At 39.6% G+C, this 18,172-nt stretch overlaps 2 protein-coding genes across 2 annotated transcripts; one reads left to right on the forward strand and one right to left on the reverse strand.

Moving 5' to 3' along the window:
- The first annotated feature begins 357 nt into the window (after positions 1 to 357).
- On the forward strand, positions 358 to 13,154 carry LOC130162038 (cadherin-related family member 1). The gene is made up of 18 exons (XM_056365475.1): positions 358 to 610; positions 864 to 866; positions 1,030 to 1,125; positions 1,488 to 1,633; positions 1,714 to 1,764; positions 2,126 to 2,215; positions 2,365 to 2,451; positions 3,644 to 3,760; positions 4,914 to 5,057; positions 5,152 to 5,230; positions 5,329 to 5,429; positions 5,511 to 5,717; positions 6,121 to 6,273; positions 6,832 to 6,996; positions 7,636 to 7,703; positions 9,355 to 9,583; positions 9,912 to 10,166; positions 11,346 to 13,154. The coding sequence occupies exons 1-18, from the start codon at positions 550 to 552 to the stop codon at positions 11,886 to 11,888; spliced, it is 2,595 nt and encodes an 864-aa protein (XP_056221450.1). The 5' UTR covers positions 358 to 549; the 3' UTR covers positions 11,889 to 13,154.
- A 2,121-nt stretch (positions 13,155 to 15,275) lies between these two features.
- Positions 15,276 to 17,332, reverse strand: LOC130162780 (leucine-rich repeat, immunoglobulin-like domain and transmembrane domain-containing protein 2). Its single transcript, XM_056366591.1, has 2 exons — positions 16,551 to 17,332; positions 15,276 to 16,332 (listed from the first exon to the last, which is right to left on the reverse strand). Exons 1-2 carry the CDS (start codon positions 17,317 to 17,319, stop codon positions 15,545 to 15,547), a joined length of 1,557 nt encoding a protein of 518 aa, XP_056222566.1. The 5' UTR covers positions 17,320 to 17,332; the 3' UTR covers positions 15,276 to 15,544.
- Positions 17,333 to 18,172: the final 840 nt, after the last annotated feature.

The following is an 18,172-nucleotide window of genomic DNA, read 5'->3' on the forward strand; positions in this document are numbered from 1 at the left end:
TTACTACATGTGACTAATGAGTTTGCTGAAACCCTTTAAAACAGCAGTGGAAGGAGCCAAATGTGCCATGTGTCTCTGCAAATCAACAAAGAAACAAATGTGCAGCACACAACTAGAAAGGATGATAAACTTGAGTACATTGGATATAATACTGACAGCATCATAGATTTCAAACGCTTCATTGTAAGTCTAAAGAAGCATAGTATGTCACAAAGTCTCTGATTTCACAGTAATCATGGATGCAAGTGCCCCATGTGTACATTGTCACACGTGCAGAGGTGTGATGATCACGCCGCATTGTGTGAAACCTCAACTCCCTTCCCTTGATGTGTAGCTTTTTCCAGGAGAAATCGGAGTGAGAGCAGCCTGGTGGAAGGAGATGTCTGCGGAGGGAAGGGATGCGTCACTGGATTAGTGCCTGAGAATCTTGTCCCAGCCTCTTCCTCCTGAGCTGCTGAGACGCCTCCAGAAAGGGCACGACACTCGCTGCTCGCTTTCCCTCCACTAAGCCTTCCACATGAGCCAGCCAAGCCTTACCTCCCCTCCAGGATGAAGAAAGAAAAGAAAACGCATGCTTTGCTGTTTCTCCTCCTGCTTCAATTCACCTTGGGTAGGCTTTTTTTTCCTTTTTCTTTTCATCTTTGTTTGTGGTAAAGACTTCTTGCCTTGCTCTTATCTGGTTAATCCCCTAACACACTGGGGGCTTGTACATCTTAGTGTAGACTGCTCTTGCTGCTTGTACTTCATATTTAAATGTGTGGTTATGTGTTTGTTTGTATTTTGATAGTAGTAACTTAAATACAAACCTGTTCATAATCATGCCCTTCCTCCTCCTCCCTGCTTTCGGTTCCTGTCCTTTTTAGCAAGTGAGTGCAACAGTTATCACTTAACTACATAAGCATTTCCCTTAGAACAAAGTGTAGATACATCTATGTGACTTGTGTGACATTTGTATAGTATATGGATCGGCTTGCTAATTTCTATTTTACTGGAATAACTTGCGGCATGTTTATTTGTTTTTCCTTAAAGGGCAATCAGACTATGCTCCATATTTTTATGATAATGGACCAAGCAGTACAAATGGGAATATGGCCCTGTTCAGCATCTCTGAGGACACACCAGTTGGTAGGTCTCACATGCAAGTCTGATGAGGACTTTAACAGTCACTTTTTAATTTCATTCTGAGATGATGTTCAGTGTAATTTAAAGGTGTTTATGTCACAGCTATGAGTCTCCAGTTAATCACTGTAATACCTTTTGGATTGTGACGTACGTCAAGACCTACGGGAAGAAAACAAATGGGCGGTGGCTCATCATGACCTGATTATCAAATGTGTCATTTACACTGAATAAGAAAACACATAGAAACTAAAATTGAATTAAACAAAGGCATTTGCACCTTCACTGCATGATTTTAGTGGATGTAGAAATGTCCTGTTTAGGCTGCACTGATTCTCTGTTTCGGTCTGTCATTTGTTTCCACATAGGTACACAGATATACATCCTGAATGGCACAGATCCAGAGGGGGACCCGGTACGATATGGTCTGACTTTTGAAAAGGGCTCCAAAGAATATTTTAGGGTGGAACCCAAATCTGGAAACGTGACTCTAATTCAGGAGCTCGACAGAGAGGTGAGCCTTTTAAAGAGACTCATGTTTTGAAAGTCTGTCACCACTGTGGCTCAGCGTGACATTTACCTTTTTCTTTGTAGAAACAAGGTGAAATCTCAGTTCTGGTGAGCATCACAGATGGAAGAAATAAAGTAAGTTCTTAGTATTTATATGATACATTTTTGTTCATACTGACTTGTGAATGAATAACACCATTTTTACTTTCATAACCTCCAGCCCATCATGTTTTTACAGTTGTGGCTATAACATTATAATAGTGAATTAAAACAAAATAAATAGATATAAACATATACATATACAATATCTGCTCCTGCAAAATATGTGCTATGACAGAATGGAAACAAACAGCAGGAAACTTACTATAACTACGATGTGGACTTGAGAAATGAATGTATTTAAATATATAGAATGATCTTTTTGTGATCACTTCCAGTTAATTATTTGTTGTAGTGATTTTTATTTGTGGTTGAGAGTTTGTGTTCCTGCTTTCAGGTTGTTGAAACAGTGAGAGTGTTTGTCACGGACGCCAACGATGAACCACCGGAATTTCAAAACCTGCCTTTCATCATTGATATCCCAGAGGTGCAGTTTATCAAGCAAATACACCTTATATAATATAAGTGATTCAATGAAGCCCTTGCTCTAAACCTTACAGCTGAGTCAAAAAATAATAATAATAATTGTGAATAAAGTGGGTTTCATTGTTATAAAATGTTTTGTCTCTTTATCAGGACACTACTCCGGGAAGTAGCATCTACAGAGTCCAAGCCGTGGATAAGGATATGGGCTCAGGAGGCAGCGTCTCATATTATCTACAGGTGACTTTACAGCTTCATTGTTATGCAGATGATGCACAGCTGTAGTAAAGTAAAACAAGGTTCCCCAAGGCTGTTTTTCCAAGGTTACCACTAAACTGTAGGAGCACATTGGATGATTCATGTTGATTTTTTTAAGCACTAAATCCTGGTGCTTATTTTGACTCAAAATTTGATTTTCAAACTCAGGTGAAAAGATTTATCCACATGTTTCTGGTTGAACTTTGTAACAAAGAAAATGTAATTCATACTTTTATTTTGTCTCACTCAGTCTACTGCATCTATCTTTACTCTGGCATTAAGCTAAAAAAAAAAAAAGCTCTCTCCAAAATGCAGCAGCTAGCCTTTTACAGCAACATGTGCATGGAAAAGTGACCTAAAGTAACCTAGGCTAAAACAGTTACAGCTATTTTTGGTATTTGCACGTGACTTCCAGTTGAATTCAGGCTCATTTGTAAGATTTTACTAAGCACACATAGAGCTGTTAATAGCTTGGCTTCAGCCTGTACCTCTGGACCTCTTAACTCCTGGACCCTGGACTTCACCCTGAAGTCTGCCAACAAGTTGATCCTCTCAATTCCCAAAACCTTATTTAATAGCATGAGCGAGCATTTATTTATTTATTTATTTTTTTAGTTTCTATTTTCATCTTTTTACTCTTTTGCATTTACTTTTTATTGATGCTCTTTAATCTTTAGATTCAATTTCCACTTCGTAATCCATTCTTTAAAAAAGCGTGTTATTTTTATCATTGCGACTGCACCATTGTTATCCTCATGGTGATACTGTTAACTGGCTTGGTGTGGCCCTAACATGGAGGGTGTAAGACCAGAGGTCGAGCTGACATCATGAGAGCTGTGCCGCCATGTGGAGGAAGGAAAAGGGCATTTGAGTGATGGGAGAGTGTTTGTAGGGGAAAGATTAATCTCATACCAGAGAGCAGTCTGAAAATGGTGTTACTTTAGTGGATTAAATTTCAATTACATTTGAGCAAAGCATTGAAGGCTTAATAAGGGCTTAGGTTTGGTCCGGGCCAACAGCTGACAGCACAGTACTTGTAACTGTCCATGTGTTAACTATGTGACAAAACTATCTCGATGGAGGAGTGTCGAAAAGTGATTAGAAATTGGCTTGATTGCACTCGATGGCTGACTTCAAGCGAGACTGAAATATGTGTCTGCTGTTATCCTGTCAGACCTCCCCATTCGCCAAGTTCACCATCGATGGGCACAGCGGGATCCTTAGAGTCAAACCAGGCGAGACTCTGGACTACGAGACCACCCCGACACATTTTGTGACGGTGGTCGCAAAGGTGAGAGGTCGCTGTTAAACACACATTCACCCTGTGAGCAACAGGTTTCAGATTCATCCATCTTATCAACATTCAAGTCATATATTTTTGCCATTTGTTGCATTTGATTACATTACTTTTTGGGAGTTAACACAGCTTGATGCCGAGACCTAAACTGGGGCATTAATCAAATATTTGCTAAAACAAAAGTTTTTGAATAACCCCCAATAACCTTTCTCTTATTCTGGTGGTCGTCAAATTAAAATTACTCGGAAACTGGAAGGTTTTTAATGGTGTGCGATCTACTTCTGCACATGAAACAAGGCAAAACAAAGCAGCGCAGGAACCTGGAGTCCTGACGGTGTTGCTCCCAGTGGGACTAAACTGAAGTGTACCTCAGCTCTGTGTGTCTGTAGACTAATGTTCTGTTGATATATGACACTGGGTAAATAGCATCAGATACTCAGACGTTAAAACCATGATAATATACAAGTATAACATTTTTTGGTTTAATCGTTTCCATCAATTCAGTCAGTCAGTTGAACTCACTAATGGTTAAACTGAGAGAAGTCATTACTGCGTTATATCCACACAGAGAACGGTCTCTGCATCTTTCGCACTTACTGAAGCATGAAAGCATCATTAACATAGCCATGCAAATGGAATTACAGATTCCAGTGTTTCCAATTATATTGAAATTGAGGATGAGGAGATTTACATCCAATTTTAAAGACAGTGAAGCATCCTACCAACGTGCCTGATAAAATCTTACCAAACCATTTTGAAAATAAACATATGTACTGCCAATATTTCATTTTATTTTGTGATTTTATTTGACTGGTTTATAGAAACCAAACTTCTCAATTTCAAGCAAAGGCATTTGGTTTCTCCAAGCCAGTGGAAACCTTTAATCTTAGCTATTTTAATTTTATTCCAAACATTTAGTTCTGTTAAAAGAGTAAAAACAGCTTTTGGTTAAAATAGATATTTTCTTTAAAAAGAACTTGTGGTAGCAGATGCATCTCATGGGCCTGCCCACTCAAAGATCACATCATTTCAAATGTGAAATGAAAATGTCCATAACCACACCTTTGTTATTTTATCATACATTTCTTTGGACAGAAGAATCAACTAAATGTGTGGATAATGATTAATTGTACATTTGTTTTCTCAGGATGGAGGAGGAAAGTACAAGGGGAAACATCAGGTGTTGACCTCCACAGCCACTATAACAGTGAATGTAATCGATGCCCAAGACATGCCTCCATCCTTCGTGGGAACCCCTTACTTTGGCTACGTCTACGAAGTCTCAGTTCCTGTAAGTCCTCCTCTGATTCTCTACACAACATAACGGCGATCAGGGCATTGATTTTGTTTACAAAGAGTTTCTTTTTTTCTTCTTCTTTTCCCAGGGTTCTGAAATATTCACTGTCTATGCTAAAGACGGAGATCAAGGCAATCCTAACCCCATACATTATTCCATTATGAATGGTAAGAAACATAGATCAAGAGATGAATTCCAGTGTGAGCTGCCTTGTGTACTGTGTTTGTTGTTTGTCACATTTACCACCTCTGTCCTCACCTTTCAGGTAGTGATGGTGTCTTTAATATAAATAGCACCAGTGGATGCATCACCCTGACAACGTATCCATCTCTGCTGAGAAACGAATTATATGAAATTATAGTCAAGGTAATGTTTAATTCATCATCTCATATAAGGTGATTTGCTTTTACCGCTGAATTTGTTGATGGGTGTAACTTTTAACCCCAGGCATCTGAGGTCGGACCAAACGAACAGCCGTCTGATGACTACGACATCACCACGGTGACAGTCCGGGTGGTGGATCTCAACAACCACCCTCCGACCTTTTACGGAGAAAATGGACAACAGAGCAAGTTCGAGGTCACCATGTACGAGCATCCACCTGCAGGAGAGATCCTCCGGGGCTTTAAGATCACCGTCAATGACTCCGATCAGGTAGCTTTATTCCCACATTCTCACTTTAGATGTACAGTGATGTGCTGGACAAGAGCTGGTTTTCGAATAATTTTCTACTGAATGCTGCCTTGTCATGTTGAGTTTGCTCCTCTACTGACAGATGCACTAATACCTCTGGGTACAATGTTGCATAAATATCTGCCCAAATGCCTTAAAGTATGAGCACTTATACAACACCATTTAAAAATGTTCATAAAATCTGTTCATTAATTGAAGATGAAAATGTTGCTCATGATGCCTTCATGTTTATTCTCTCCCTCCTGCCTCAATGATTCCTGTTACATTATCTGCCACATGTTTTTAAAATCCCCCCCCACGTTTGCTGAAGTCATCTTGAGTCTGACGAGCCTTCCTACATTCCGCTGTTTGTTTTGCTGTGCAGGGAGCAAACGCTAAATTTAAACTGAGGCTTGTGGGGCCGAGCCGCGTGCTGCGAGTGGTTCCCCAGACGGTCCTCAATGAAGCACAGGTGACCATCATTGTGGAAGACACATCTGGCATCGACTATGAAAAGGGACCAACCCTTTCTTTTAAGGTTAGCCTTACTTACCTAAAACTGACAGCAATATTTCACGATGAATTAAATGTCTCGTTTTCTCTGACCAACAGCCCAAAATCCAGAGATATTTATTGTTGAGAAAAATTGTTGTTGATAAATTTTGGCTATGCTCAAGGGATGGCGAAGGTCTTTCTGTCCGTCACTTTGGTCCAGACTAAAATGTCTCCTATATCCTTCCTCTGGTGCCACCAGCAGGTTGAACTTTACTTTGATACTTTGATTGATGACCAGTTAGTTTAAGAATTAATAACATTACCATAAGTCACAGCAGTACTACTTTGCATGTTAGCAAATGTTAACAAATCTATTAATTTCTCATGTAATAAAAACCCTCTGGCCAGTTATTACATTTACTTTTATTTTACCATGACAAGTAAATATTAAAAACTAATTTTGATATCTAACAGTTTCTTAACAATGAGCATTACTGCCTCGCAGAGCCACTTCTGTGGCTGTTTGTCAATAAACCAATCAGTTAATCAACTAAACGTTTGAGAACTAATTTAACCACACTTTGCATGTGTCTGTCTACAGCTGCTGGCAGTGGAGATCGACACTCCTGAGCGCTTCAGTGCGACAGCTGACATAGTCATCAACCTGCTGGACACAAACGACAACATCCCCAAATTCACATCCGAGTATTACATCGCCAGGGTCCCTGAGAACTCTCCTGGAGGCTCCAGCGTTGCGACTGTAACGGTAAGTCAATCACGATTAAACTCTGCTCTGACCTAACCAAAGTGATTATATAATCCATCAATCCTCCAATGAATGCATATTACTCGATGCAGTTCTTTAGGGGAAAGCAAGGTTCTCACCAGGGGGGGCAAAAAAACAGTCAGCGGTCCCTGGCTTTGTTTTTGTTGTTCCTCATTATGAAATCCATGTCTGCATGTGACATCCTGGCATGTGCTTTCTGTTATACCTCAGGTGGGGAGTATTATTAATAGAAATATTGGCACATTTGTCTCATCGTTTCTATTCCACTGTAGCTGTGTATCCTGCAGCCAGGCAATATGTCCAAGCTATGCAACGTGGAATAAAAAGCTTAATTTTGCCCCAAGGTTAATCATGCTGACCTACGAGTCCATCCCCACTCACAACAGGAAGAGACTTATAGCCTGCCCCACCCACTCTACATGAGCTTAAGACCCTAGCTGGTCGTCCTCAATCAGCTCCAGTAAAAAAAACATCTAAACACCTTCACTTAGCTTGTGTGTGTAACTATACTTAATTAAATTGATCAGATTGGTAGATATTCTTGTTTACAGAGTGTACCTTTTTCATACTTTATTGTAAGAGCTATAAGTATTCATCTTCTAATCTCTGTCCTTCCAGGCAAATGATCCAGATTCGGGGCCTTGGGGTGAAGTCAAATACACGATTTATGGATCAGGATCAGATTTGTAAGTACAAACCTTTCACTCCTGCCAGTTTAGGTTTGCTCTGATCAGATACTTAACTCTTGCATTTCCAACATATTTCATAGAGTGACAAGTTATTTTTATGGTACAACTCAAGGCTGCTCAGAGGTTTCGGGGTGTTTGGTAAACTCAGTCAACAGGCCACTAGTCTTGATTCTCTTTGATCGAAGAGGTTAGCAGGAAACCAGTTTGATTGGCCCCTCTGCTGCACAAACAGCCCGCTCTAAAATGGCTGCAAGATGCTGGCTAATCTCCTAATTGGATTGGAGAGTTAAAAATAGACAGCCTGGCCCGTCTCACATAGGGAGAGCCAATTAACATGCAATGTGACAGCTGGAGCCACAGAAACGGCAGCTTTGAAAAGCAAGGCAGCGTGCAGTGAAGGAAAAGTGAGAATTTATGCTAGTCTGCAGGCAGCGACCTGAGTTAATTGTGCGAAAGTTATCAGTCTCAAGGCAACTTGTGAATTTTCACAGTGAAAAACAAGATGGAGAAGACGGCTGAATAAAATGGCAGTAAGCCCAATGATGAACAAGCAAGCACAAACCTACACCAAAGGCTGTATAAATTTGTTATTTTTGCAGCCCTTCGTGTGAAATACTTACATTATTATAATATGTTTGAAGTTGTTATGAAGGCAGAACATTTTGTTTGATAAAAAATGTTGAACAATCTTGGTGAACATCGGTGCAGTCTATCACGTGGCAGGGCGTGTATTGCCGCCTGCCACAATGTCTGTTTTTAATTCAACCACTGGGAAGTCAGAAAATCTCAAATTCTATGCATAAGTTCTTTGAAAGAAAAAAATAAAAATGTCAAAATTTCCATGAGAACTGGCAAAAAGTTATTAGAATAATGTACAGTATGAAAAAACAAATTAAAAATCCTTCAAATCCAAATTGATCCGAATATTTTCTTTACTGAATCTGGTGAGAATTGGATAAAAACAAAAAAATGTCTTTAAGAAAGGGATCCAGAAAGAATGTCAAAAGGTTTTTGCCTTTGTATCTCATTTAATGTGAATGAAACAAAAAGTTCAGATGCAACCAAACATTATTAACATTTACTTTGCTGGCCTATTATAACATTTTGTAAAATGTTACTGGACTCTGTTCAGTAGTTACTGAGTTATCTGACAAATACAGCAAAAAAAAATACAAAAACAGAAATCTACCTGAAATTATAAATGTACAAACCTGATAAGACAAAACTGTAGTTACCTGGAAAAAGTAATAAAACTAGAGGTTAATATGAATCAACAGACAAATAACATCATTGGCTTTACTGATCCTCAGGGAGGAAAGTCACATGTTACAGTGGCAAAAAAAGGGATAGGAAATATGAAAAAGAAACATATTTAAAAACAAATAATTAATAAATTGTATACATCATCATCAATATATTTTTACAACATGCTCCCTGTGATAAAGGACAGAAATCTGCTTTTTAGAGTGAACTATTAAGGGAGTGAGTCATGTAGAGATTCACAGTACGTGATATAGTGTAAATATCACTTGCGTTGTGAATTAAGATGCCTATCTTAGAAACACTTGGTTCAGTGGGATGTGTTTAACACAGAATGGACAGCTGTGGCTGTGACTCATACGCCGTCTGAACCGTTCTGAACCTGCAGGTTTGCCATCCACCCGTCATCAGGCGTCATCTCCACGCAGCCCTGGACCAGCCTGGACGCAGAGGTCAGGTCTAAATACAACTTCTACGTCAAGGCTGAGGATTCGGAGGGGAAGTACAGCTTGGCCGAAGTCTTCATCACCGTCCTCGACATGAATGACCACTCTCCAGAATTTGATGACAAACTCCTGGAGAAGACCATGATCATTGGCATACCTGTCAGAGTAGAGGTACATACATGATGCTGCAACATTCTTGCATTGTACTGAAAATACATTTCAAAATCGAAAGGTAAAAACACTCTCTGTTTGTGATCACACATTTAGAGATCATAGTATGGAAGTCCAGGACTGCCAATATTAAAAAGCAATTCTCTTTACTGTAGTTTAATTTGATCCACCATCCTGATGTTGTAAAAACTCGCTTAGCAACTGAGCTTCATTCGAAACTGAATGAAGTCATATATTATAAATATTAGACTTTCGATTAATAAATTGACTTAATATTATCCAGTATGCAGGCTTTTGAAATTTTGTGTTATTCTGCTTCTTTCTACAGGCAGTAGATGACGACGCAGAGTCTCCAAACAACGTCATTCAGTACTCCATCATGACAGCCGATCCTGACAATGCATTTGATATCAACGCTGACACCGGTGAGATCAAGCTGAAGCCGTACATCAAGTCCATGGAGATTGTGCAGAACATCACCAAGCAGAAGGACTGCAAGTGGTCTCTGGTGGTCCAGGCCAGGGACAGGGGCTCTCCGTCTTTCAGCACGACAGCCGTGGTCAACATCGACATCACCGAGGCGGTAAGACCCGCTCTGACTAGCAGCATGCTTGCAGCGCTTTCTATTCCAAGCCTGAGCTGTAGATTCAAGCAGTTTAAGAGAGGATAAATGACATTGTTGTCATGCTATGCAGCTGCTAATTCAGCCTCCTTGTTTCAGCCTGCCACATTTCATTTACCTCATGTCCTCATTAACATAAACCCATATTTTTTCTAATACTTCATGTTTTCACTATGTATTCATCCTCTCACTCTTCATGACATGACTCAGCGTTTTTGGTTTTGTTTCTGTGTTGTGTATCGTGCTTTTCAGATCAAAGGTCGAATTGTTTCATACTTCATGGGCCTCAGCAAGCGTCCGCTGACTGTTTTTGGAATTTGTCTCAGCCTTGTCACTTCACTCATTTTACTAACAATCTGCATATCCACAATCCTGTACTGTAATGCAGTGAAAAAGTCACGAATCAACCCTGAGAGTAACTACATTAAAGTGATCCGCAGAGTCAAGTGAGAAATAACTGATACCTGTTTTTTTACTGGTTTTACTTATGTCTGTAAAAGAGTACTGGAGCACATAATATGACAATAAGATATTTTATTTTCTTTTTCCATATTTTTATCCGTTTTATTTTTTTAAATTGGAAAATGTTATAAATGATATATATTTCTCATAATATAGTATGGATTTTTACGATACCATCATCCTATCTTTCACTATTTAAAATACTTGCTTTTTTTTTTAAGAGCATGACTCGGAATATTTGTGACTAAGATGGAGCCTTTTACTTGGGATTTAAACCTGGATTTGCTCACTTAATCTCTATTTTTCTCACACAAACATGCACTTCAGTCCGTTTTGGTCTCATGAACTGTCATCATTCTTCTTCAGCCCTCATCAGTCACATGCCAAAGACAAATCCTAATGCACCGCACTGCCAGACGCATTCCCGACAACTAGTGTTGTGCTTAGTTCTTAGCTTCGCATCAGCAGTCCTGTACTGTGGGACAGAGGAAGACTGAGGGTGACTGAGTGCGAGTGCGGAAGTGTTACATTGTCGGTAGACATGTTGTTTGGGCCTCCTCTGTCAGTGCTTTGCTCATCCATCTCTCATGCTTGCATGCTTCAGGCAAATGTTACGTTAACGCTTTGATTCAGTCCATTGGACTTGATTTAAACAATTTTATTTGTGCTCTTTTACAGACTCCTCTCAAGGGGCCTATGGCAGCCTTTTTAATGAAAAGTAGAGACAACCCAATGAAAGCTCTAGGCATGGTCACTGTTATCATTAGTATGTTGGTAGGGGTGACTGTTTTGATCTCTACGGCTATGTACATGCGCAACTCAAAGTCCAACAGGATCATGCCGGCACGTCGCATCATCAGGAGGCGACCCAGGGACCAGCAGCCCTGGACCTTCAAGATGCCCGGTATCACATTCAACCACCCTGCAGACAAGTTCGCCATCGGTGACCCAGAGAGAAGCCCCCACCGGAACACCGGCAACCCCCGGCCGAAGCCTCCACCCCCCAGTGCACCTTCTCTTCCCCCTCCACCTCCATCTAACACACGGCCCAGTGAGAGGCCCCGGGCGGTCCCAACAATATCTGGCGCGCTGGCCTCCAAAGGTTCAAAGAAAGCTAAATCTAGTCGCCGCAAAGAGGGAAATATAAGCTCTGCTTTAGTGTCGGAGCTTAAGATGAAGCTGGAGCAGAAAATCATCGAGAGCAACCAAGGTTATTATTAACACAAACGTCTTGTTTAAGGTTGTCCAGTCCATTCTTCGACGACTCTACTGCTCTTAGCTCATCTATTGTCGCAGAGTTCTCATCTGAACCTCGTGATGATCTGGTAAGGTGGGCCTATCTTTAGGTATAACAATGGGTAAACGGTATAAGGGTACAACAGGAAGGCTTACAGGTGTTTATGTCTTAACGTGAGATGTTAAGTGGGATTCACTGCTGACCTGGTTTAGGGAAAGAGAGGCGAGAGCTGGAGTCTGTCGGTGGTGCAGCAGGTAATTCACCACACTGCCATCTTGAGGATTACATCATCTGAACACTAAGAAGCAACCACTGTAAATTGCCCATAGAAAGAGAGAGAGAGAGAGAGAGAGAGAGAGAGAGAGAGAGAGAGAGAGAGAGAGAGAGAGAGAGAGGATTACAAAGATTTACTGTGTATACATAAGTTGCATAACTTCCTAAAAAACATAATATTCCAAAACTCTGTGGTGTTTTCAACACTGAATTAGGATTTCACTCAATAAATCCTAAAAAAAAAACCCAAACATGTGCAGCTGAATGACACAGTCAGGAAGAACACCACTGCTTATTATAAAGTGCTAAAGGACCTGTGTGTTAATATTTTTACTGTGTTCAGCCGCTTGAAAGCTGAGAAGTTGCTCTTTTGTATGATTACAATGTGCCACTGTAGGTTTTCACAGTAACACAAGCTGAGTTGCTTTTATTTATTTGACTGTGATTCTAGAAAAATGCTTTTATATAAATTGACATGGGTCCAATTTAAATGTACAGCGCTGTATTATTTTCTTTATTTTGAATACACATACTGTATATGACAAGATATGTACATTTCCCAGTTGTATCTTGCAGCAGTAAATAACAGAAAATACAAACGAAACCATCTAACTCCATTCATGGGATATTGTTGGTAAAAATGAGTCGTCTGCTTGAGATTTTCAAGCTCAGATTGCATGTATATAACTTGCTTGGACATTTCCTTTATAGATATACATGTTTATATGTAGAATCTGTGTCGAACATTTAGGGTCCACATGCAGTTACTTTCCATGTTACGCTCCAATGCCTTCAAATGTAGGCACATACAGTTTAATCTCTGTAATAAATATCTTGTATCTGACTATATCTTAACTTATAACTATCTTAAATAAGTTGAGATAAACTATATATCCTAACTGTAAATTACAATTGCCTGGTCCTATAACTTATTTGTACCGTCTTTGTACTGTCTTGATTTTGAATAAATATTTGAAAATAAATTGGTCATGCTCATGCTCCTTTTTGTCCACGGGTTAGATTTGTTATAATAGTTTTGTTTAGAACACTTAATTTTAAGTTTATATTATTTTAGTTTGATAAACTAAAGTTTTCTGTGGAGAAGAATGTAATGTTTTCAGTGTAAACAACATGGTAAATCAAAGGCAACAAATATTAATAAATAATAATATATGTAAACTCTATATTAATTTGAAATGCCAATATTCTAAACTGCAAACCAGTGCTGGAAAGTAACTAAGTAGATTTACTCAAGTGCTGTACATAAGTACAATTTTTTACTTTAGTTAAGGTTACTTTATACGCCACTACATTTGAGAAGAAAATATTGTACATTTAAATGCCAATTAAGATTTTACACAAATCCATATGTTTAACAATCTTATGAAATTCAGTGTTTTATTAAATATTACACCAGTGGTTCCCAGCATTTTTGGCTGGCGACTTTTTAAGAGAAAAGCCTCAAAGAGGGGCAGAATTATCACAACAAAACTATCTCTTGAACCTTAGAAGGGGCCTAATCCTTAGGTTTGGAAACACTGGACAAAACTGCATAACTGCATATGAAGTAGTAAAAACTGGATCCGATGCAAACAGCAACAGCAGTAAAATGCTGCTTATACATTGATGCATCAGTATTAATCTCATGTCGGGTATAATTTTATTTAGTCACAGGGGCCTGTTCTTTTACTTTTGACACTTAAAGTACATTTAGCTGATAATACAGTTGTACATTGACTTAAGTGTGATTGTAAATGCAGGACTTGTAATTGCAATGGAGTATTTTATTAGTTGTATTGGTACTTAAGCTAAGGATCAGAGTACTTCTTTCAACATTGCTCAAAATATTATATAGTGTAGAAAAGATCTTTATACTTTCATTTTATATTCGTATATTTTACACTATCATATATAGCAATAATGAACGTCTGTTCATTTATCGGTTAAAAAATGTTTATTTATATATATATATATATAGGGGCCTAATCCTTATATATATATATGTATATATAAATAAAACAATCGATGCAGTGATGCCATTGTGGGTATGAATTGACTAAACATCATATACGTAACAAAACTAACAGAAAGCACAACACACTCTCTATTTGCCTGTGCAGCTGATGTACAGACGCTGTGAGCTCAGAGCTGTCATTAAATGGAAATATCATGTCCTGCTGACTAGGATTCAGATAGAAAATCACTTTAATCTTCTTACGAGTGTATGTATAAATGCACGGGAAAACACTGCTTATGTAACAAATCCTCTGAGTGATTGTGCTAAAAAAAAATAAAAAAAAAAGAATCACAGTATGTCTCAGCATTCGTCTTTGAATTCTCTTTAATCCACATAAACCATCATTTCATTCCATTACAAGACAGAAAATCTGGAGTCTGTAAAAAGAAACAATAGAAAAAAGAGCTTTTTTTTAAAAAAAAAAAATAAATATAATGTGCTTGAGCATAAACCCACACACAATCCACTCCATTACAATTTAGCTTGGTGAAGCTAACAAAGAAATACATACAGTGTTGATTATTTACATTTTTTAAATTTATGAGTACATGTCTTTGTATTCAGTATCAAACATTAAGAAAAAAAGTGACTCAAAGAAATATCAAATGCATTTTAGCACAAACCCCCTGTACAAGTACATTAACACAAATAGTAGCAAACTCTCCCTATAATACGGAAGAAAGGCATCTCCATTTAGAGCTGATAGCTTGAAATTTATATTTACAGGGTGACTATATACTGAATATATACTCAGTTTGTGCCTCCCGCATATTACCATTACATTCAAGTCACAGAGCTACAGTAAGCATTCAGTTTTCTGAAAGATAAATACCTGACTGTCTTTGACAAAACCTAGTAGATCATTTAATAAAACTTACTGCCATTCTCAAGCTATTTCCAGTATCAGAGGTTCTTATCACCATCTGGATGCAACAATACTCTGTTTGCTTCACTGAAAGAAAAAAGAAGATTCTTTATCTGTTTCCCAATGTGATGATAGCTGGAAATGACATGTTCTTGCTCAATTTGTACAACTCGACCCAAATTTGAAGAATTCACTATCAACTATATTTTTCCTTATTGATGTTTCTTTCTATTTTTTTCCCCCGAACAAAATAAAATACTAATATTAATTCAGATGGGGAGAAGAGTCTTTGAGGGTTCAAGGAAATAGCACCAAATTTTGTCAAACTGCCTTTTGAGTTTTTTTAAAAATCGCTACGTGTTTCTTTTTCAGAAAATCTGATGTGTAGCACTGCGATTAAAAATGTAATACTAAGACATGAGAGGCACAAATTGAGGATACACTCAGAGGTATATATACTATATGTACAGTTCTTGACTTTGATTCTAGTACATATGAGCTGCACTCCCTCCTTTGGGCCTGTCCTCAGATTTCCCCCTCTTTTTTGGCTTTTCCTCAGAGTCCTTGCACAGGCCTTCGTCGCTGGTTGCCTGCAGGCTGTCAAAGGTGCCCTGCCTCTCCGTCCCCTGCAGGTTCTCTCTGTGCAGCCTGTGCTTCTTCCACAGATCCACGCAGCGCTCCACACAGCTGAACCTGGCCTCTGTGGTGCAGGCAAACATGCCGGCCGGCACTGCCAGCACCATGGCGCACACAATGACTATAATGTGGATGAGCCTCTCTCTTTGCTCCAGCTCACTGATGTCACTTCCTGTCACAAACACGATGCACTGGCCTTCCTTCGGCGGATGGTTCTTCAGGGTCACACACACCTCGTATTTGGTGACAGGAAGCAGGTCACTCACTGAGTAGCTGTGAATGCCGGGGCCAATGTAGATTGTGTCCTTTTTAGATGAATCATATTTGCCAAAGTGGATGGTGAACCATGTCTCTGCAGGGTTGTCTGTCACTGCATACCACTCAAGGGTGATACCATAAACTGTCTGCTTGGCGATGCGGATGTCAATGTGGGCATTCTCATCAGACGACAACATGGGGACAGGTGGAGGGAGAGGAGCAGAGGTGTTGGAAGAGCTGATGTCAACCATAATGCCGACAGAGGAGTTGCCAATGAAGTTGTTGGCCATGCAGGTGTAGAGTCCTCGGTCTGCCAGGTGAAGAGAGGGAATCACCAGCTGGGAGTTGACAGTCTCTGAGTCTATGTGAGTCTCTGAAACTGAAAGGAGAAAACAGAGCATCAGAGTGGACTGCTTTTAAATCAGAGGCTTGTTTAGGTCTGGTAAAAGACATGGTAAGGTAACCCTCAAGAAGGTATTGTTGCCACATGTTCTCATAAAGCAGATGTAGCCGAAAGGTTCAAGATATAAGTGCTCCCACAGCAGGTTCACAACAGTTTAATGGATGGCTGTAATAAAATAAAAATAAAAATCTTACCAGCAAATCCTCTTATAATCTTCAGACTGTATATCCACTGAATGGTCGGGCCCGGCCTAGCCTTGACTAAGCATGTGAGAGTTGCATTTGCGCCGAGAGGTAAAGTGATGTTAGTCTCTGGGGCAGAAGCCACTGGCTTCATACATGTTTTCAACTGGATCTCGTGGAAAAACTTGTCTGCTTTGGAGACGGGCCCTGAGCACATCAAATAAGAGTTCATCAGAATGATGGGAGGGCCGACTGTCCTGATGAATTCAACAAAGCCTTTGAGGCGACAATCGCACAACCAGGGGTTGTCATGTAGCGCCAAAACCACATTGGAAACCAGCCCTTCTTTCCCCCATGCTTTCTCTGCAGTTTGGTAAAGAGGCCAATTCATGAAGACATCTTTGGATATGACACTAAGATGATTGAAGGATAAATCTAAGTAGGTTAGGGTGGGTAAGTGTCTCAGGGCCTGTTCAGGTAGGACATCCAGTTGATTGTGCTTCAGGTCTAAAATCTTGAGTTTCGGTGTGTCCTGAAAGGCTGTCCATGGAATTGAAGTCAGCTTGTTCCCTTGTAGCCTGAGCTCAGTCAGTCTGGAGAGCCCCTCCAGGCTTTTAATGTTCATCAGGGTGATCTCATTGAAATTCAGCCAAAGGAACTCCAAGGGACTAACTTTGGAGAAAGATCCTTGTGGTAACTCAGTCAGGTGGCAGTTTTCAATTCGGATTTTAGTGAAATCATGTGGAATATCCTCTGGGACTTGTCCCATGGAGGTTTCCATACATAGTAAAGACCTAGAATGGTAAGACAGGATATGTTTAGACAAGAAAACCTTATGGCAAGTGTATATTTTATCTTCACTGCTAATTTTCACACAGCAATTACACAAATTTATGGATACTGTTCTCATTGCTTAGCAGGTTACATTTAAGACAACACTCATGTCTAAAAAGGGTTTATGGCTAAAACATAACCTGTTTTTAAAGGTTTGTATAGCTTCAGTGGTAACTTACCTTCCCAAATTATCATCTGAGCAGGAGCAGCCAATCACACAAGTTGACGATCCAGGGGAGATGAGATAAGATACCAAAGCGATATATAATGCGACATAAAAGGTGTCCATATTCCTGAAGGAGCATATGAAATAGGCCTGTGAGTGCAGGACATGCCCATGGGTTGCGTGGAAGAAAGCCTATTACCTTAATCTTCCTTGACGTAACAGTTAAGACACCAAATAACATTTGAGACACACAGAAGAGTTGTATTTATAGCGATGGTCCACTTTGTCTATAGAAAATATTGTCTGATCTGCTCAGAAGCACGAATTTTGTGCAATCCAGTTCATGTGAGTGATTGTTGATTGTGCTGCTCTACTTTCAGGTATGACCCCAAAATGCTTTGCATCAGTCTAATTTAATTTATTTGTCCCCCACCAAAGAACACGCACAGATATTAAGTGGGCTGGAGCCCGTCAGGCTTAGCAGCAAAGAGAGGGAGGGCTGAAGAGAGACAGAGAGACAGATGTCTGGAGGACTATAACCTGACCTCAATAATCTGTACACCCTTTGTCTCTCAGGTTGTTAAAGGCTGAATCAGCATACAAAGTAAGCTTGAAAACATCTACAACACTCTGG

This window comes from Seriola aureovittata, chromosome 21 (genome assembly GCF_021018895.1).
Source record: "Seriola aureovittata isolate HTS-2021-v1 ecotype China chromosome 21, ASM2101889v1, whole genome shotgun sequence".
Classification (NCBI taxonomy): Eukaryota; Metazoa; Chordata; class Actinopteri; order Carangiformes; family Carangidae; genus Seriola; species Seriola aureovittata.

What these genes read in the sequence shown, in the direction of transcription:
- LOC130162780 (XM_056366591.1), bottom strand. Translation starts at nt 17,319, where the DNA reads ATGGAAACCTCCATGGGACAAGTCCCAGAGGATATTCCACATGATTTC. An exon ending in GATTATAAGAGGATTTGCTG is followed by an intron (nt 16,333 to 16,550) that starts GTAAGATTTTTA and finishes TTCTCCTTTCAG; the next exon opens with TTTCAGAGACTCACATAGAC.
- LOC130162038 (XM_056365475.1), top strand. Translation starts at nt 550, where the DNA reads ATGAAGAAAGAAAAGAAAACGCATGCTTTGCTGTTTCTCCTCCTGCTT. An exon ending in TCACAGATGGAAGAAATAAA is followed by an intron (nt 1,765 to 2,125) that starts GTAAGTTCTTAG and finishes TCCTGCTTTCAG; the next exon opens with GTTGTTGAAACAGTGAGAGT. An exon ending in TATGGATCAGGATCAGATTT is followed by an intron (nt 7,704 to 9,354) that starts GTAAGTACAAAC and finishes CTGAACCTGCAG; the next exon opens with GTTTGCCATCCACCCGTCAT.